Here is a 20,552-nt window from a genome sequence, read left to right as displayed (position 1 = left end):
TTGGGGGGAAAAAAATAGTGAAAAGGTAAACAACAACCCTTGTGCACAAGGTTCTTGTAGTGGGTCTGGTTAGGGACAGACATAATATACGTAAATCTTCTTTCACATGATGATATATTCATTGTAAATTTTGGTCGTTGTAAAGGTAATCCAAAGGTTTTACGACAAAAACATAATTCACAAGACACTCGTTCAAACAAAAAAAAAAACATTGGTACAATTGTAAATACTAGAGGAACATAGACATAACCAGAGACAACCATTAACATGAAAACATTACATTGACATCAACATGCATGATTTGGGTACAAATGCACACTCCATAAAAACAATATATCTAAGCCTAACTAAATAGGCAAACACAGGAGTTATGATAACAGGACTTTTTACCATGCCACGAAATCTCACACCAACACCATCCTATCTATCAAGCAAGATCCAGATGTACCATGAGAAGCCAAACATGAGTAAGAAACTCTCCACCTCGTCTCAATTGCTGTCCATGCTCGTTTCCTTTCCATTGAGATGCAACGTCGAGGAGCATTTCCAGCCAAACTTCACTGATCATCTTCCATTTCTGCATAATAGCTTATTGACGTGAGCATCCAGTATGCAAATAATGGGGAAAAGAAAGAAAGAGGCTAGCTAGGAAATAATACTACTTACCATTTCCTTGTTTGTTTTCTCATCCAATTTCAATGAAAGCAAAACTGCTGCAGAAATAAGATCTCCATCTGTAAACCAGGAAGCGCCATTTGCTCGCTCTACGTTTGTAATCAGATCTCCATTCGTAGAAAGATCGCAAATATTTGTAAAGTTCATGGAAATCTTCTGATTTTGTAATCGGTCGTGAACAGTATCTGGGTTCAGCTTCACAAAATTTCATGGCAGAATGACAAGCGTTTTCAAATAAATCCTCATTCATTTTTGCTAACAACATGGAAGGATACATGACCAGCAGAGACAACATATATTGTGAAATGTGAAGACTGATCTCACGCTGAACATTTCCTGCTGCTTTCGCATCTTCCAAGTAGTAACAAATTTCGGTAGCAATTTGCCAGGCAACGATATTCTCCTTGATATCTCTCCTTTTGTATGGATTGAGTTCCTCACAAATGTTCTTCTGTAGTACATCATCTACATTTCCTTGCAATAGGACTCCTTGAGGAGTTGCAAAACGAGATTCGTTATGTTTCTGCTGCACTTTACGGATAATATGTCCCTTCAAAGTATCAGTATCCGTAAATTCTGTGTAAGTTATAGACTCTCGTTGCTCCTGTTTCTTATGAACTCCAGGGAAGTGCTTCAGGACACAATCAAATCTGACAGGTTTCTTTTCTCCAAAGCAGAAGCGTAACAGACTGAATTGAGAAATTGAGTTAGGCCACGATGGACTTTTGTTCAAGTACTTCTGGCAGTCAGCAATGGCTTGGTAGCAAGATTTATTCTGTGTCAGTCTAAACAACAAAGCTGTACTCCAATTCGAGGAAAGTAGCGCAAATGCAGCATAAAGATCTATTGTAATTGCTCCAACTAGCAGTACAAAAGTTATTGCAACATCAACCTTGGAGTAACTGAAGAAATCAAACACAAAGAATTCAACTTGGTCACAGTTTCAGCTTAACTTAGATCAAGTTCCTGCACCTGAACCTCTCACAAAATACAAGAAGATTTCAGCTTGAATCTCACACAGATTCAGAACTAGCAAGGAGAACACAGTAGTGTAGAACAAGATCTCTCTTTTTTTTTTCTTGCACAGAGAGAGCGACAAGAAGAATCTCTCGTGCTCACCTTTTTCATACATAAAGAAAACAAAAAGATAAAAAACAAAAACAACAGTACACATAAACAAAAGAAAGTAAACAAGTCTTAGTCAAACATTGACTAAGATAATCATAAGTAATACAAACAAAAGCAGACTTAAGTCTCAAAAACCAACAAACTCCTCCTTGAGACTAAGTCTGGACATTCCAAGAAGTTTTCTCAGAAACTCAAACTGACCCTTAGGCAAAGCCTTCGTAAACATATCTGCTAGTTGCTCTTCAGACCTACAATGCACCATCTGAATAGAACCAGCTTCTTGTGCTTCTCTAACAGCATGGAACCTGACATTCATGTGCTTAGTCTTGCCAAACTGAACTGGATTATCAGCAATGGCAATGGCTGATTTACTATCACACCACATCACAGTAGCATCACTTTGATCATGCTCCAAATCTGACAGAAGCTTCCTCAACCACATGTTATGGTTTGATGCAGCAGCAGCAGCTATATACTCAGCTTCTGCTGTTGATTGAGCAGTAATATCCTGCTTCTTAGAGTTCCATGAAACTACTCCAGAACCAAATGAAAAAACAAAACCAGTTGTGCTTTTGAAATCATTTGCACTACCAGCATAGTCACTATCCACATAACCTTCAAGAACACCTCCAACACCCTTCAGAAAATTAATTCCAAGGTCCACAGTGCCTCTTAGGTATCTCAGAACTCTTTTGACAGCCCCATGATGTACTTCACTTGGAGAACTCATAAATCTTGACAACAAACTAGCTGCATACATCAAATCAGGCCTAGTAGCTGTTAAGTACAATAAACTCCCAACTAAACTCCTATATGTCTTGACATCAGTATCTGGATCTTCTTCATTCAAAGATAACTTATAAGTCAAAGCAAGTGGAGTAGCAACAGGTTTACTTTTCTCCATATTAAATTTTTTTTAAAATGTCCCAAGCATATTTCCTTTGTGAAAGGAAAATACCTGAACTTTTCTGATGAACTTCCATCCCAAGAAAATACTTCATCAAACCTAGGTCAGACATCTCAAATTCATTCTTCATTTGAGTTTTGAAAGCCTCCACAGAATTAAGATTACTCCCTGTCACCAGAAAGTCATCCACATACAATGATACTATCAAATGATCATCACCATTTTTAATATACAAGGTTGCTTCATTCTTGCTTCTGCTGAATCCTTGATCAAGCAGAAAAGAATCAATTCTGCTATACCAGGCTCTAGGAGCCTGTTTCAGGCCATAAAGAGCCTTGTTGAGCTTGAGAACCTTATGTTCACTCCCAGCAGCAACATACCCTTTAGGCTGATCAACATATATCTCCTCATTTAATACCCCATTCAGAAAGGCAGATTTAATATCCAAATGAAAAATTTTTCAGCCATGATAAGCTGCAAGTGCAATGAGAAGCCTCACAGTATCATGCCTAGCAACAGGAGCAAATGTATCAGAATAATCCACCCCTGGTTGCTGTGCATAACCCTTGACAACCAACCTAGCTTTGTGTTTGAACACTGAGCCATCTGGATTCAGTTTTGTTTTAAACACCCACTTCACACCAATAACATTTCTGTCACTAGGTCTGGAGGTGAGCTTCCAAGTAGAATTTTTTTCAATCATGTCTAACTCCTCCTTCATAGCTAATCTCCACTCTTCATGTTCAGCAGCTTCAACATAGCTAGATGGTTCTGCAATGGCAGCATTACACTGCTCATACACTTCTGCCAAAGACTTCATCTTCTTGGCAGATGACTCATCATCTTCATCATCATCAATTAAATTTTCATTCTGAGCCTTTGGAACTGAATCACAGCTGCTATTAGAGTCAGACAGACGCTACAAACCAGAACACTTCACAGATTTTTTATTTTCCCAATCCCAGTAAGTTGATTCATCCACAATTACATCCCTGCTCACTGTGATCTTTTCAGTTTGCAGATTATAAATCCTGTAACCCTTGGATTTAGATGCATAACCCAAAAACACTCCCAAAACAGCCTTTTGATCCAACTTGCTCCTTTTTACAGAAGGAACATGTGAATAACATATTGAACCAAAAATCTTCAAATGCTTAGCTGAGGGTTTACTTCCAAACCAAGCTTCAATTGGTGTCATCTCCTGTACAGACCTTGTAGGAAGTCTATTTAGAAGATAAACAGCTGTATACACAGCTTCAGCCCAAAATTGTTTTGACATCTTCTTTTCAGCTAGCATACACCTAGCCATCTCCATAACAGTTCTATTCTTCCTCTCAGACACACCATTTTGCTGAGGAGAATAACTAACAGTCAACTGATGTGCAATACCCATATCTTCACAAACTTTATCAAACTCATTTGAGGTATACTCCTTTCCATTATCAGACCTAACACACTTGATCTTCATCCCACTTTGAGCTTCAACCAAACTCCTGAACTTCTTGAATACAGAGAACACTTGAGCCTTACTTGAAATAAAGTAAACCCAAGTCATTCTAGTGAGATCATCAATAAACAAAACAAAATACTTGTTCTGACTAATAGAAGGAATAGACATTGGACCACACACATCAGTGTGGATTAACTGCAGTTTCTCACTAGCTCTCCATGTAGAACTAGCTGGAAATGATTGTCTATGTTGCTTCCCAAACTGACATGCAACACATACCTCATCACTGACATGTGAAACCAGCAAATCCCTAATCAAATTCTGATCACAAGCTAACTTCAAAGATTTCATGTTACAATGGCCATACCTGCTATGCCATAACCAAGACTCATCTGATTGTATAGCATAAGCACTATGACTGACAGAGTTTGCAATTAATGGAAATGAGTTGTCAACCATTTTCACCTTAGCAATCTCACAACCAGTAGGAGAAATTATAGTGCAACACAAATCACTGAAATCTAATGAATACCCTTTTTTCATCATTTGTGGAACACTCAACAAATTCTTTTTTAATTGAGGAATAAATAACACATCAGGAATGAATTTGGTACCTTTCTTAGTACTCAAAGCCACATCACCCTTGCCTTCTGCTTGCACCACATCTCCATTACCCAAAACAACTTTAGTCTTGACACTTCTATCCAAAGAAGAGAACATGTTGATGTCCTTGGCCATATGATTGGTACAACCACTATCAATGAGCCAAGCATCCTTCCCAGTAGAAAGTGAACTACAAACAGCCATAAACAGATGATCATGCCCAGATTTATGTTGTTCACTTGAATAATGTGCCTCATGTGAGCCACTAAAACCACCAGAACCAGCAGAACCACCAGACTGCCCTTGATTTTGCTTTTCTCTACAATACTTTTCAATATGCCCTAATTTCTTACAATATCTGCATTGAGGCCTACCATACTTCTGCCAACAAGACTTCTCAGCATGATTAGTCTTGTTACAGTGTGGACAAGGTGGAAAACTGTCTTGGCCTGACTTGAATTGATCACCAACAGTTGACCCCTCCTTGGACTTCCCCTTTCCACCTTTGTCAAATAATTTCTTCTTTTTACCATCTTTAAAAACACGGAACTGCTTTGACTTATGCTTCATATGGAATGCACCTTCTGAAGCATCTTCATCTTTCCTAGAGAATCTCAGTTCTTGAGCCTGCAATTTACTACACAATTCAGCAACAGTGAGCTTAGTCAAATCACAGGATTCTTCAATTGCTGAGACCTTAGCCTCAAACCTGTCAGGTAAGCTTATCAACATCTTTTCAACTACCTTGTAGTCTGAAACAGATTCCCCAAGCAACTTCATCTGATTAATAACTCCACTTAGTTTATCTGAGTAATCACCTACAGTCTCTGAATCTTTCATTTTCAGCAATTCAAATTCTCTTTTAAGAGTTAACAATCTCTGCTGCCTAACTCTTGCACTCCCCTGAAATTCTTCTTTGAGTTTATCCCAAGCAGCCTTAGCTACCTTGATATCAACAATTCTAGGAAATATTTTATCATCTATGGCAGATTGCAGGAAAATAAGAGCTTTAAAATTCTTAGTTTTCAATTCATTGAAATCTTTAAGTTCTTGCATAGTAGGGTTTTCTGACAAAGAATCAGGAACAAACCCTTCCTCAATCAAATGCCAAAGATTATGAGCCATAAAAAAGGATTCCATCCTTGCTGCCCAATAATCAAAATTTTCACCTTTGAAAACTGGAGGAGGAGGAAGTGAAGACAGAGACATTTTTCCAGATTACAACCAAAGAAGTGAGACTTACCCCAAGCTTCAATCAACCTTTGATCAAGACCACAGACCCTTAAAGAAATACGGCTCCGATACCAACTGAAGAAATCAAACACAGAGAATTCAACTTGGTCACAGTTTCAGCTTAACTTAGATCAAGTTCCTGCACCTGAACCTCTCACAAAATACAAAAAGATTTCAGCTTGAATCTCACACAGATTCAGAACTAGCAAGGAGAACACAGTAGTGTAGAACAGCAACCATTCTTTTGACTTACTCCAATAGAGAAGAGCACAAGTACTATGCAAGTTAGAAAGAAACCGATTACCCGCAAGGCTAAGCTGCATGGCGTATACACCACCCCTGGCCTTGGTGTAAAGCAAATCGTACATGAACCCAAGTTCTACTTCAATTAGTTTGCTAATCATTTCAGCTGGTGCTTCTAGTAAGAACCACACATTTCTTTTCAGGAATGCAATAAGTGGTTTATTTACTATGCTAGGCATGAAAACGAAAATCAACCAGGAAGCCACAAATACCATACTGTCTTGAGAAACTAGCGTACGATCATTAGCATGAGAAAGAATAGCACCAAGCAGCCGTGCGTTTTCTTCATTGATTGAGGGGAATTTCTCCAGCTGCTCGCCACTGGCACGCCAAAGTACCCATGTTCTTTCCCCGTACTTAAAAAGTCCAACCAAAAGCATCAGGATGGTTAGAAATGAAAGATGAGACCCCGTCCACTCTAGGAGGCAGACAGAAACTGTGACTCCTGTCTGGAAAAGTAGTTCAAGAAGGTGCCTCAACCACAACTCATTGTCTTCCAAAGCATAGGCAGTAATGGTATCAGGGCCACCCAAGTGCAGCCACAGAAATGGTGCCCAGAATGCAAACATTATTAACATAAAAACATTAGATTGACATCAACATGATTTGGATACAAAGTAGGGTTTTCTATAGCACACTTGAGAAAAAAAAGCATTAAGACATATTAAACAATATATCCAAGTCTTAACTAAATAGGCAAACATAGGAGTTATGTTTTTTAACATATTTAGCATTCTAGGAAATCTCACACCAACACACCAATAATTATTAACTCATGGATCACCATCCTATCTATCAAGCAAGATCCAGATGTACCATGAGAAACCAGACATGAGTAAGAAGCTCTCCACCTCGTCTCAATTGCTGTGCATGCTCGTCCCCATTCCATTGAGATGCAACGTAGAGGAGCATTTCCAGCCAAACATCACTGATTATCTTCTATTTCTGCATAATATTTTATTGATGTGAGCATCCAATATGTATGTAGACATGCAAATAACGGGGAAAAGAAAGAACGAGGCTAGCTAGGAAATAATACTATTTACCATTTCATTGTCTGACATGTCATCCAATTTTAATGAAAGCCAAACTGCTGCAGGAATAAGATTTCCTCCCTCTGTAAAGCAATCAGCCGGATTTTCTGTAGGTTGGTCATAAGATCGCAATCCATGGTAAAGTTTGCGGAAATCATCTGATTTTCTAATCGGCAGTGAAATGGCTTTAGACATTCCTTCATAAATTTTACTGTCAGAAGAACAAGTTTTTTCAAATAACTTCACATTCGCTTTTGCTGACAACATGGAGGGATGTATGACAAAGAGAGACAACATATATTGCGAAATGTGAAGACTGATTTCACGCTGCTCTGATTGAACAATTCCTGCTGCTTCTGCATCTTCCAAGTAGTAACAAAGTTCAGTAGCAATGTGCCAGACAATGATATTCTGCTTGATATTGTTGGAAATATGACTATGTAGTATTTTATGTGGAGAAATGAGCTCCACGAATCTTCACTGCTTCCAAATGTGGCTCCACGTGTACACACTCTTCTAGAGTGTTCTCCATTGTATTTCTATATATCTGTGATGTTTGTAATGAATTAATTAAGAGAGTGAATATTTTCTAAAGTTATTTTGAGTTCTCTACTTCTCTCCCTTCTCAAACCCAACAGTGGTATCGGAGCTTCTTGATCTTAGAGGCCCTGTGAGAATTTTTCGTTGTGCCACCACTGCTTCTAGGGGAGGTGGGTGGTGGTGGCAGGTAGTGTTCATATGGTTTTACCACCCCCTAGTAGCTGTAGTAGCAGTAGAGTATGTGTGTTATGTTGAAACTCTGTCCTTCCATCAATGTTCCTAAATCAGCTATGGCGCCGATCCAAGTACTTCTGGTGGAGCAGAAGGTGCTTCATGAGTCTTGTTCCGAGGAGCCGGTATGTTAGACAGCCTAAAAGAGGTTGTTATGGTGAAGGACCAACGTGGTCTGTATGGAGGGGTCTAACAAAGAGACCTGATGTTGTTGAAGGGCTCTGGGAAAGGGTTGTTATTGTCCCTGAACAAAAGGCAGAGGTTGTATTTGGAAGTGCGTCGAGCGTCTTGAAGAAGTTGTAAAGGCTTGCTATTGTTACTCTTTTAGACTCCAAATAAGTGGCACTGCAGTAGAATCTGCTGTGTTGTGAAGAAAGGAAGTTGTTGTATTTGGCAGTGTCATGGACCAAATCGGAGGTCTTGGCACGTTTGGCAAATTTGAAGGAAGAGGAGTCATTTGCAGTTTTTGTAGAGTAGCAGAAAGCACGAAAAGATGGAGAAATGGAGGAGCAGAGAGATGGTGTAATTGAATATTTTAATGTTTTGTTTTATGTGAAAAAGAGTGATATTAATGGGAGAGCATGCGTGGAAAGAAGAAAAAGTGATGATGGGAGAGGTGGAGAAAAATGGAGTAAAAATGGGTTTGATTGATGTGGTGGGCTAGCATGTGGTCTCCACTTGGATTGATGGTAGTCATGGAGTTGTATTTGTTGCGACTATTCTCCCGAGGATCTCATGGAACTAGTTAAGATCCAACCGGAAATAAAAATTTTAAACCTCCTACCTCTGAGTACACGGACGCGATCATGACAAGTCTATTACCACCTCTGAGCACACGAAGGGATGTGACAAGTGGATTAGTACCTCTGAGCATGAGTTCGATGTAACAAATAGGATGGATAGTTTAGACACCATTGTGGGTGTGGTGTATTTTATTTTCTTTGGGTTGGATTGTATTTAGCAAACTCATATTGTATATCAATTTGAGTTTGAGGGGGAGTGTTGGAAATATGACTATGTAGTATTTTATGTGGAGAAATGAGCTCCACGTATCTTCACTGCTTCCAAATGTGGCTCCACGTGTACACACTCTTCTAGAGTGTTCTCCATTGTATTTCTATATATCTGTGATGTTTGTAATGAATTAATTAAGAGAGTGAATATTTTCTAAAGTTATTTTGAGTTCTCTACTTCTCTCCCTTCTCAAACCCAACAGATATCTCTCCCTTTGTATGGATTGAGCTCCTCACTACAACTGTTCTTCTGTAGTACATCGTCTATATTTCCTTGCAATACGACTCCTTGAGTTTGAGAAAGAGATTCCTTATGTTTCTGCTGCACTTTCCGGATAATATGTCTCTTCAGAGTATCTGTAACTTCTAGGTAAGTTATAGACTCTTGTTTCTCCAGTTTCTCATGAACTCTAGGGAAGTGGTTCAGGACACAATCAAATCTGACATGCTTTTCTCCAAAGCAGAAGCGTAACAGACTGAATTGAGAAATTTTGTTAAACCACAATGGCAATGGACTTTTGTTGAAGTACTTTTGGCAGTAAGCAATGGCTTGGTAGCAAGAGTTCTTCTGGGTCAGTGGATACAACAAAGCTGTACTCCAATTCGAGGAAAGTAGTGCAAATGCAGCATATAGATCTGTTGTAATAGCTCCAACTAGCAGTGCAAAAGTTATTGCAACATCAACCTTGGAGTAATCATAATAATAATAATAATAATAATAATCTTGAGTTACTCGTAAAGGGAAGAGCACAAGTACTATGCAAGTTAGAAAGAAACCCATCACCCGCAACGCTAAGATGCAGGGAGTATACACCACCCTTGCCTTGGTGTAAAGCAAATCATACATGAACCCAAGTTCTATTTCAATTAGTTTGCTAATGATTTCAGCTGGTGCTTCTAGTAAGAAGTCCGATATAGTTTCATACAGGTATTCACCACGTCCTGCATGTACTATGCTAGGCATGTAAAAGAAAATCAACCTGGAAGCCACAAATACTATACTTTCTTGAGGAACTTCAGGCTTCCTAACATGAGAAATAATTTTATCACCAACCAGTTTGTTTTCTTCTTTGATTGAGGGGAAGTTCTCCAGCTGCCCGCTACTGGCACGCCAAAGTACCCATGTTCTTTCCCCATACTTAAAAAAACCAACCAAAATCATCAGAATGGTTAGAACTGAAAGATGAGACCCTGTCCACGCTAGGAGGCAGACATAAACTGTGAGTCCCGTCTGGGAAAATAGTCCAAGAAGGTGCCTCAACCACAACTCATTGTCTTCCAGAGCATAGGCAGTAATGGTATCAGGGCCACCCAAGTGCAGCAACAGAAATGGTGCCCAGAATACCTTTAGCTCAAAGTTATTCAGGGAGTCAGAATAACTGTCACAAAATACCAGTTCGTTTGAGATTGCACCTAAAGCGAGATTTGCCACAGAGTCTGCTGCTAAGTATGCACACCAAACGACGATTCTGATCCATAACTTGCGACTATACTTTCTACGACCGCCAAAACATATAAGAACCACTTGAAATGTAAGGCCTACTAAAACAAATGTTCGCACGTTCCACTTGAACCACAATTTTTTCAACCATTGCGGAAAAACCTCCATTGTTGGCTGTCCTCTTCTCCTTCAAGAATGAAATTAATTCCCAATAAACAACACCCACCCAAATATTATAAAAATGGAATATTTAATTCACAACTAGAAACAAGTGAATGGGGGAAAGTAATTCTTACAGTTAAATCTGAAACTCGTGGATCGGCGATCGAAGTGGTTGATGCTCCAGCAGCCGTCGTCACAGCTCTTCGAAGAGTCTTGGTCTTCCAAGTCTAGACTAGTAACAGTAATTACTTTGAAAAGTCTTATGAAGGTTCCAACTTTCTATTTTAATCCGTATATATATATATAGTGGTTGATGCTCTAGCAGCCGTCGTCACAGCTCTTCGAAGAGTCTTGGTCTTCCAAGTCTAGACTAGTAACAGTAATTACTTTGAAAATTCTTATGAAGATTCCAACTTTCTATTTTAATCCGTATATATATATATAGTGGTTGATGCTCCAGCAGCCGTCGTCACAGCTCTTCGAAGAGTCTTGGTTTTCCAAGTCTAGACTAGTAACAGTAATTACTTTGAAAAGTCTTATGAAAGTTCCAACTTACTATTTTAATCCGTACATATATGTATATATATATATGCATCCTTCATTTGTATGTGTCTTGCGTCTTGTTGGAGTCTCATGAACCACAAGTTTGAAGCCCGATTGGGTTATTATCTCTTGTATTAGCAGCATGTACGTGTTTAAGAGCCAATTACGTACATACTCCAAGATCCAAAATGCTAACAACCACATGTCCCCAAGACCTTGATTTAGTATTTGTAAATATGGAGAAGACATCAACATGATTTGGATACAAAGTCAGCATTTCCATAGCTGCCAAAGCAGACTCCAGAAAAGCACTAAGACACAGGAGTTATGATGACTTTTTAACACATTAACATATTAGGAAATCTCACACCAATAATTATTAACTCATGGATCACAACTCCATCTATCAAGCAAGATCCAGATGTACCATGAGAATCCAAACATGAGTAAGAAGCTCTCCACCTCGTCTCAATTGCTGTGCATGCTCCTTTCCTTTTCATTGAGATGCAACGTCGATCGAGGAGCATTTCCAGCCAAACATCACTGATGATCTTCCATTTCTGCATAATAGTTTATTGATGTGAGCATCCAATATGTATGTAGACAAGCAAATAATGGGGAAAAGAAAGAAAGAGGCTAGGAAATATTACTATTTACCATTTCCTTGTTTGATATCTCATCCAATTTTAATGAAAGCTAAACTGCTGCAGAAATAAGACCTCCATCTGGAAAGCAAGAAGTGGCAGGTCAGATCGCAAATAATTGTAAAGTTCATGGAAATCTTCTGATTTCTAATGGGTAGCGAAATGTATCTGGCTACAGAAATGGCTTCATAAATTTTACCGACAGAACAACAAGTGTTTTCAAATAAATCCACCTTCACATTTGCTGACAACATGAAGGGATATATGACCCAGAGACAGGGGCGGAGCCAATGTAGGCCCAGCCCGCCCTTAATTTTTGAAAACAATTTATTAAATATACCCAAATTTCAATATAAGTTGATTTCTTTTAATACAAAGTAAGCCTAATAAACCCAACTCTCCACAAATATTAATTTTTGAACATTTGCTGCTGTTTATGCATCTTCCAAGTAGTAACAAAGTTCAGTAGCAATGTGCCAGACAATGATTTTCTCCTTGATGTCTGTCCCTTTGTATGGATTGAGTTCCTCACTACAACTGTTCTTCTCTAGTACATCGTCTACATTTCCATGCAATAGGACACGTTGAGCTTGAGAATGAAATTCGTTATGTTTCTGCTGCACTTTACGGATAACATGTCCCTTCAAAGTGTCCATAACTTCTGTGTAAGTTATAGACCCTTGTCGCTCCAGTTTCTTATGAAGTCTATGGAAGTGCTTCGGGACACAATCAAATCTGACGTTTTCCAGCGGCGAGCTACTGGAACGCCAAAGTACCCATGTTCTTTCCCCATACTTAAAAAGTCCAACCAAAATCATCAGAATGGCTAGACCAGAGGTAGCAATTTCATTGCTATCTGTTAGATTAAACTGCAATGCCAGAATAGACAGAGCAACCCATCAGAATGTTCTACGTTTGTTCTTACCCAAATCTGTAGGACGACTGTTGGAAATAACATCCACACAAAAATCTCGCATTGAATTTGAATTGGACCATAAATATTTTTCTTTGGACTGATACAAAGGATATTTCTCATCCCAAACCCAATCCCCGTCATACACGTCTCCCTTCTCTCCCAAAAAACTACCCTTTCAATTTCATAGTTGTCGCCAGACCCATTGAAATTTAACCCCATAAACCTCTCAGATTGAACCGGAACGAGATACCCTTTCTCCTCAGCCCTGTAATCCGAATAAAAGAAGCCACAAATCACACAAAAACTTACAAATTGGCCTGCACACAGCGATAGAGTAATCGCTGAAGTAGATCTAGGGCTTGTCTCTCACAGTTACTCAAGACTCTTTCCCTCTCTAGAAAATTAGAAACTTTCAGACCTTTTTTGGTCTACTGCCTCCTCCTCCATAGATCTGTTTAATCTGAAGTCTCTTTTCAAATTTATTATAACTTTTTTAGTTAAATGACTATTTTTCTGTATTTCTCTACCTTATTTTCAGAGGTTATATCCCTGTATCTTCTTGATGAAACATTTTATTGGTCGATTGACATGTTTATTTGGAACTTTGCTTCTTTTGCAGGTTTATGTTTTGGAAGAAACGATTTCTCCATTTTTAGTAAGGGTTCTTCAAAGAAAGGCACTCTTGGGTATGTTTGTAATGGATCTGACTTTAGATCTATTTTGATGACTCATCACAGTCAACAACGATGGAAATCAATAAACGGTCGATGGATATGCTACTTGATTCTTCTATGTCTAATGCCAATGAATCAATTTCCACAAGCCTATCACACTATCCGGTTGGGGATTCACCGATTTAAAAGTTACATTAACCTGAGCACAGGTGACCTAGATCTAGGTCAAAAGGGTCGCAGCTTTATGTTGCATTGTCTATGTCCTTATGCTTATCCTCTTGGCCTAGCTTTAAGAGAGATATTTTTAGTTGTATTAGGGTAAAATTATGTATGGGTTATATTTCGTTCTCAATTATACCGTTTGTTTTGTTACTAGATATTTGCCAGACAAAAAAAAAGTATTAATGTCTTCCGCTTTTAATTGTTTTAAATAAATAAAAATGAATATCTAAAGTACATGATATCTTATTTGGATTTTGAGTATGAAAATGATTGTTTGTAATTTATAAAACAGAGTAATGAATTTTTCTTTTGTTAATAATTTTTTGTACAATGACATAATTTGTCTCCATGAGAGTTTTAACCCGAAAAATCGAAATCGATACTCAACAGTTTGATTTTGATCTGATTTTAGTTATAAAACAGTTCGGTTTGGTTTTTATTTTTCTCAAATCGAAAAATTTTGGTTTTACGAAACTGAACTGTCAATTCTTTGAACACCCTTAATGGAGGCTTAATCCCCATTTAGTTTCCTACATTCTGATGAGCCAAAACATGGATGGACCACAATCCAGCAAGTTGGTAAAAATAAATGCAGTGCGCAAAATTTCCGTAGTGAACAGGGTCGGAGACCAACATAATATACGTAAACTATAAGCACATAGACGGAATCAACAAGACACTTAATCTCTCCACTGGTACAACTGTAAATACTAGAAGAACATAGAAATAACCAAAGACGCAACAATTAACATGAAAAACATTACATTGACATCAATAAACAATGCATCTAAGCCTAAATAAAAAGGCAAACACACGAGTTATGATAGCGAGACTTTTTAACATAATAACATTCTAGGAGAAATCTCACAGTAACAACACCAATAATTATTAAATCATGGACCACCACCCTATCTATCAACCATTACCCGCATATACCGTGAGAAGCCAAACATGGGTAAGAAGCTCTCCACCTCGTCTCAATTGGTGTGCATGATCATTTCCTTTCGATCGTAATGCAACGTGGAGGAGCATTTCCAGCCAAACATCACTGATCATCTTCCATTTCTGTGTACCCACAAATAAATAAAACGACTAATAATTTATTGATATGAGCATCACCAATTAATATATATGTAGACAAGCACATATTGAGGGGAAAGAAAAAAGAAAAAAAAAAAGGCTAGGAAATAATGCTATATATTTACCATTTCCTTGTCTGAAATCTCGTCCAATTTTAATGAAAGCCAAACCGCTGCAGGAATATGATATTCTCCTCCACTTCCAAAGCAATCAGCGACATTTCCTGTAGGTTGGTGGTGTAATCGCAATTCTTTGTAAACTTTACGGAAATCGTCTGATTTTCTAATCGGTAGTGAAATGGCTTTAGACATTTCTTCATATTTTTTGACGGCTATCTGAAAAAATAACATTGATGAATCCTTAGCCACATTTACTAAGGACAACATGGAGGGATGTACGACCATTAGAGACAACATATATTGCGAAATGTGAAGACTGATTTCACGCTGCTTTGGTTGAACGTTTGCTGCTGCTTCTGCATCTTCCAAGTAGTAGCAAAGTTCAGTAGCAATGTGCCAGACAATGATATTCTCCCAGATCTGTCTCCCTTTGTATGGATTGAGTTCTTCACTACAACTGTTCTCCTGTAGTGCACCGTCTACATTTACTTGCATTAATAGTTGCAATATGTCACCTTCAGAAGATCGAGCTTCGTTATGTTTCTGCTGCACTTTACGGATAATATGTTCCTTCAAAGTATCAGTAACTTTTGTGTAAGTTATAGGCTTTTGTCTCTTCAGTTTCCCATGAACTCTAGGGAAGTGCTTCAGGACACAATCAAATCTGACATGCTTTTCTCCAAAGCAGAAGCGTAACAGACTGAATTGAGAAATTGAGTTAGACCACGATGGACTTTTGTTCAAGTACTTTTGGCAATAAACAATGATTTTGTAGCAAGAGTTCCTCTGGGTCAGTCCATACATATACAATAAAGCTGTAATCCAATTCGAGGAGAATAGCGCAAATGCAGCATATAGATCTATTGTAATAGCTCCAACTAGCAGTACAAGAGTTATTGCAAGATCAACCTTGGAGTAACTATTCTTTTGAGTTAATCCAATAGAGAAGAGAACAAGTACTGTGCAAGTTAGAAAGAAACCGATTAACCGCATGGCTAAGCTGCACGGAGTATACACCACCATCGCCTTGGTGTAAAGCAAATCGTACATGAACCCAAGTTCTTCTTCAATTAGTTTGCTAATCATTTCAGCTGGTGCTTCTAGTACGTCGTCCAATTCGAAACTACCACGTCCTACATTTAATATTCTAGGCATGTCAAACGGAATCAACAAGGAAGCCAAAAATGTTGTACCTTCTTGAGAAACTATAGCCTCCTCAACAAGAGAAACATCATTAACATCAAGCAATCTCCTATGTACTTTGAATGACCAGAAGTTCTCCAGCTGCTCGCTACTGGAACACCAAAGTACCCATGTTCTTTCCCCATACTTAAAAAATCCAACCAAAATCATCAGAATGGCTAGAACTGAAAGACGAGACCCTGTCCATGCTAGGACGCAGACAAAAACTGTGACTCCTGTCTGGAAAAGCAGTCCAAGAAGGTGCCTCAACCACAACTCATTGTCTTCCAAAGCATAGGCAGTAATGGTATCAGGGCCACCCAAGTGCAGCAACAGAAATGGTGCCCAGAATGCATGTAGCTCAACATCCGGATTCACTTTGCCAGAACTGTCATAAGTTTCTAGCAGTTCGCTTGAGATTGCACCCAAAGCAAGAGTTGCCAAAGAGTCTGCTGCTAAGTATGCACACCAAACCACAATTCTGACCCATAGCTTACGATTATACTTTCTACGACTCCCAAAACATACCAGAACTACTTGAAATGTAAGGCTTATTAAAACAACTGTTCGCACGTTCCACTCCTTCCACAGTTTCCTCAACGATTGAGAATAAACCCCCATTGTCTGCTGTCCTCTTCTCCTTCTCCTTCCCCTTCAAGAGTGTGATTAATTGCCAATAAACACCCAAAATATTATAAAAATTAAGCTGCTTTTAACTCATGATCATATTATACTCATCTGATAAATGAGAACGGGTAAAAAAAGTATTTCTTACAGTTAAATCTGACACTCGTTGGTCGGGGGTCGAAGATGCTCCAGCAGCCGTCCGTCACTGCTCTTCAAGATTCTTGGTCGTCCAAGTCTAGACTAGTAGTAGTTCCTTAGATCTTCACCAATTTCATTGCTTTCTGTTAGATTAAACTGCAATGCCAAAACACACACAATGACACAATAAACAACACCCACCCAAATATTATAAAAATGGAATATTTAATTCACAACTAGAAACAAGTGAATGGGGGAAAGTAATTCTTACAGTCAAATCTGAAACTCGTGGATCGGCGATCGAAGTGGTTGATGCTCCAGCAGCCGTTGTCACAGCTCTTCGAAGAGTCTTGGTCTTCCAAGTCTAGACTAGTAGCAGTAATTACTTTGAAAAGTCTTATGAAGGTTCCAACTTTCTATTTTAATCCGTATATATATATATATATATATATATTCTCTTGTATTACCAGCATGTACGTGTTTAAGAGCCAATTACGTACAAACTCCAAGATCCAAAATTCCAACAACCACATGTCCCCAAGACCTTGATTTAGTATTTGTAAATATGGAGAAGACATCAACATGATTTGGATACAAAGTCAGCATTTCCATAGCTGCCAAAGCTGACTCCAGAAAAGCACTAAGACACAGGAGTTATGATGACTTTTGAACACATTTAACATACTTGGAATCTCACACCAATAATTATTAACTCATGGATCACAACTCTATCTATCAAGTAAGACCCAGATGTACCATGAGAAGCCAAACATGAGTAAGAAACTCTCCACCTAGCTCGTCTCAATTGCTGTGCATGCTCCTTTCCTTTTCATTGAGATGCAACGTCGATCGAGGAGCATTTCCAGCCAAACATCACTGATGATCTTCCATTTCTGCATAATAGTTTATTGATGTGAGCATCCAATATGTATGTAGACAAGCAAATAATGGGGAAAAGAAAGAAAGAGGCTAGGAAATATTCAGAACGTTCTACATTTGTCTCTACCAAAATCTGTAGGACTACTGTTAGAGATAACATCCACACAAAGAAAGAAGAGAATCTTACATTGAATTGAATTGGAACAAAGCTCGCTCATGAACCATAATTTTTTAAGAGAATTTATAGCACTCGGCTTGAGTGGGCAGGGCCCACAAGCCTCGTGAAGGTATTGTTAAGTAAGCTACCAAGTGATGATGGAGTCTCTGGGATAGGGTGGAGGTGGAGGTGGAGGTGGAGGTGGATAGGGTGGGGATGGTGGTGGCGGCTGGGAGAGAAGAAAAGGAAGTTGTAGGGTTTTATTTTTGTTTTTTTGTTAATATATGTCACATTTCTTTTTTATTTTAATTTTAAATTCCATATCATTTTTTTTATTCCACATGGCATTTTTTATTTTTTATTTTATATCATATTTGGGTCCATGTAACATCTGGATTCACGTTGCCAGAATTGTCATAAATTTCTATCAGTTCGCTTGAGATTGCACCCAAAGCAAGAGTGGCCACGGAGTCTGCTGCTAAGTATGCACACCAAACCACAATTCTGAGCCATCGCTTACGATTATACTTTCCACGACTGCCAAAACATATAAGAAGTATTTGAAATGTAAGGCTTAGCAAAACAAGTGTTCGCGCGCACGTTCCACTCCTTCCACAGTTTCCTCCACCATTGAGAATAAACCTCCATTGTTGGCTGTCCTCTTCTCCTTCTCCTTCTCCTTCCCCTTCAAGAGTGTGAAATTAATTGCCCATGAACACCCAAAATATTATAAAAAAATTAAGCTGCTTTTAGCTCATGATCATATTATACTCATCTGATAAATGAGAACGGGTAAAAAAAGTATTTCTTACAGTTAAATCTGACACTCGTTGGTCGGGGGTCGAAGATGCTCCAGCAGCCGTCCGTCACTGCTCTTCGAGATTCTTGGTCGTCCAAGTCTAGACTAGTAGTAGTTCCTTAGATCTTCACCAATTCCATTGCTTTCTGTTAGATTAAACTGCAATGCCAAAACACACACAATGACACAAAACAATTATTCAGAATGTTCTACATTTGTCTCTACCAAAATCTGTAGGACTACTGTTAGAGATAACATCCACACAAAGAAGAGAATCTCACATTTAATTGAATTGGACCAAAGCTCGCTCATGAACCATAATTTTTGAAGGGAATTTATAGTACTCGGCTTGAGTGAGCAAGGCCCACAAGCCTCGGGAAGGTATTGCTAGGTAAGCTACCAAGTGATGATGGAGTCTCTGGTCCTGTTTCACGTTGCCAAGGGATGATTTAAATACATCTCTCTCTGTGTGTTTTGTTTTTTTTTTTTTTTAAATATAATTTAAAAATTCTTTACAAAGATTCGAACTTCCTTTTTTTAACCATCATATGCTTTGCCTCGTGTTGGAGACTTGGAGTCTCGAGAGTCATGAACCACAACTTTGGAACCCAATTGAGCTATTATCATCTCTTGCCGCAATAACTTACTAACCCCAAGATCCTAAATGCTGCTAACAACCCATATGCCTCTCTTTTAATCTCTTTTTCTTTTTTGTCTCCTATGCCTCTTTACATCTCTTTTACATTTGTGATACATTGGACAAATATTCAACACAAGTCTCTGCAAGACTGCAATAGCAAGCTTTGTGTTGCTGAGCGAGCTAGCAACGTCAAGTTTGGTGTTATTGAGCGAGCTACCGAGTGGTGATGAGACTAAATCTCTTGTCTTGTCTCATATCGCACGCAGGGGGAGATGTGAAAATAGAGAATATAATAGGTCAAACTTTCAAACTAATAACAAACGTTTTTTCTAAGCTCAAACTAGTATGAACTGATGCCGGGCGTAGGAAGACAAAGCCGTGCAAACCAGTATTGAGCTGTCCCAAAAAACAGACAAAATGTTACTTCAATATCCAAAATGCTAACAACCATATGCCTCTCTTTTCATCTCTTTTTCTTTTTCTCTGTTTTTTTTAATTATTCCTATCCCTCTTTACATCTCATTTCAATTTGTGAGATATTCGACAATCTAACTTGTGTGTTAAAAAAGTGAATGGTGAATGGGAATGCCCTATACCTAAACGCAAAGAAACATGATAATGGAATGGCTAATGAGAATGTTAAAAAAAATCATTAGGATTAAGAAATAATGTTATAAGAAGTTGCATAATGATAGGGACAGTGATAGTTATGAAACATACAAAGTATCAGAAAAAGAAGCAAAGAAGAATATAGAAGAGGCATGTCATAAAGTATATTTTGAGTTATGTAACAAGTTAGATACAAGAAATTTAAGAAAAACAATTTACAGACTAGCTAAAACACGAGAAAGGAAACCTAAGGAGTTAAATCATGTAAAATGCATCAAAGATATAGATGATAGAATTTTGGTGAAAGACATAGGAATTAACGAGAGGTGGAGAAATTACTTTAATGATATGTATGAATGAGTCGTAACTAGTGTTAGAACTAATGAGTGAGTTACATGAAATGAGATGATTAAATCAAATGTAAGAATAACACCAATCGAAGATAAGTTACGAGAAAAACATTTAAGATAGTATGAGTATGTACAACATAGAGCTAGCAAATTGACAGTGAGGAGCGATGCAGTGGTGAGGAGAATCTGAAAAAAATTTATATATGATAAAGAGTATAAAGCGAAGAGGAAATCCTAAAGAAATAAGTCGAAC

The 20,552-nt window shown here is 38.3% G+C and overlaps 2 protein-coding genes across 6 annotated transcripts; both read right to left on the bottom strand.

The window, feature by feature from the left end:
* Window positions 1–471: 471 nt before the first annotated feature.
* Window positions 472–18,808, bottom strand: LOC120013151. 5 transcript variants are annotated; one of them, XM_038864869.1, is made up of 8 exons: window positions 17,932–18,125; window positions 17,137–17,758; window positions 16,876–17,021; window positions 14,925–16,752; window positions 14,646–14,811; window positions 11,726–11,823; window positions 3,289–3,292; window positions 472–483 (listed from the first exon to the last, which is right to left on the bottom strand). In XM_038864869.1, exons 4-6 carry the CDS (start codon window positions 16,719–16,721, stop codon window positions 11,804–11,806), a joined length of 1,983 nt encoding a protein of 660 aa, XP_038720797.1. In that variant the 5' UTR covers window positions 16,722–16,752; window positions 16,876–17,021; window positions 17,137–17,758; window positions 17,932–18,125; the 3' UTR covers window positions 472–483; window positions 3,289–3,292; window positions 11,726–11,803. The 5 variants fall into 5 exon arrangements, with proteins under 5 accessions (XP_038720797.1, XP_038720795.1, XP_038720793.1 ...); XM_038864865.1 differs by lacking the exons at window positions 472–483; window positions 3,289–3,292 and adding exons at window positions 11,921–11,944; window positions 14,218–14,287 and having other exon boundaries at window positions 11,746–11,823; XM_038864870.1 differs by lacking the exons at window positions 472–483; window positions 3,289–3,292 and adding exons at window positions 11,921–11,944; window positions 14,218–14,287 and having other exon boundaries at window positions 11,762–11,823; window positions 14,646–14,784; window positions 17,932–18,124.
* On the bottom strand, window positions 7,044–11,065 carry LOC120013152. The gene is made up of 4 exons (XM_038864871.1): window positions 10,855–11,065; window positions 9,321–10,745; window positions 7,346–7,751; window positions 7,044–7,244 (listed from the first exon to the last, which is right to left on the bottom strand). The coding sequence occupies exons 2-4, from the start codon at window positions 10,724–10,726 to the stop codon at window positions 7,239–7,241; spliced, it is 1,818 nt and encodes a 605-aa protein (XP_038720799.1). The 5' UTR covers window positions 10,727–10,745; window positions 10,855–11,065; the 3' UTR covers window positions 7,044–7,238.
* Window positions 18,809–20,552: the final 1,744 nt, after the last annotated feature.

This window comes from Tripterygium wilfordii, chromosome 13, assembly GCF_013401445.1.
Source record: "Tripterygium wilfordii isolate XIE 37 chromosome 13, ASM1340144v1, whole genome shotgun sequence".
Taxonomy (NCBI): Eukaryota; Viridiplantae; Streptophyta; class Magnoliopsida; order Celastrales; family Celastraceae; genus Tripterygium; species Tripterygium wilfordii.
Note: the sequence above shows the minus strand (reverse complement) of the source record. Positions and strands in the feature narration are given on the sequence as shown.

Coding starts and splice junctions, on each gene's coding strand:
- LOC120013152 (XM_038864871.1), bottom strand. CDS start 10,726: ATGGAGGTTTTTCCGCAATGGTTGAAAAAATTGTGGTTCAAGTGGAAC. Junction 7,752..9,320: donor CCATACAAAGGGAGAGATAT/CTGTTGGGTTTG, acceptor TTCCAACAATAT/CAAGCAGAATATCATTGTCT.
- LOC120013151 (XM_038864867.1), bottom strand. CDS start 16,721: ATGGGGGTTTATTCTCAATCGTTGAGGAAACTGTGGAAGGAGTGGAAC. Junction 14,812..14,924: donor AGATTTCAGACAAGGAAATG/GTAAATATATAG, acceptor ATAAATTATTAG/TCGTTTTATTTATTTGTGGG. Junction 14,288..14,645: donor GCTTCTCACGGTATATGCGG/GTAATGGTTGAT, acceptor CCAACTTGCTGG/ATTGTGGTCCATCCATGTTT.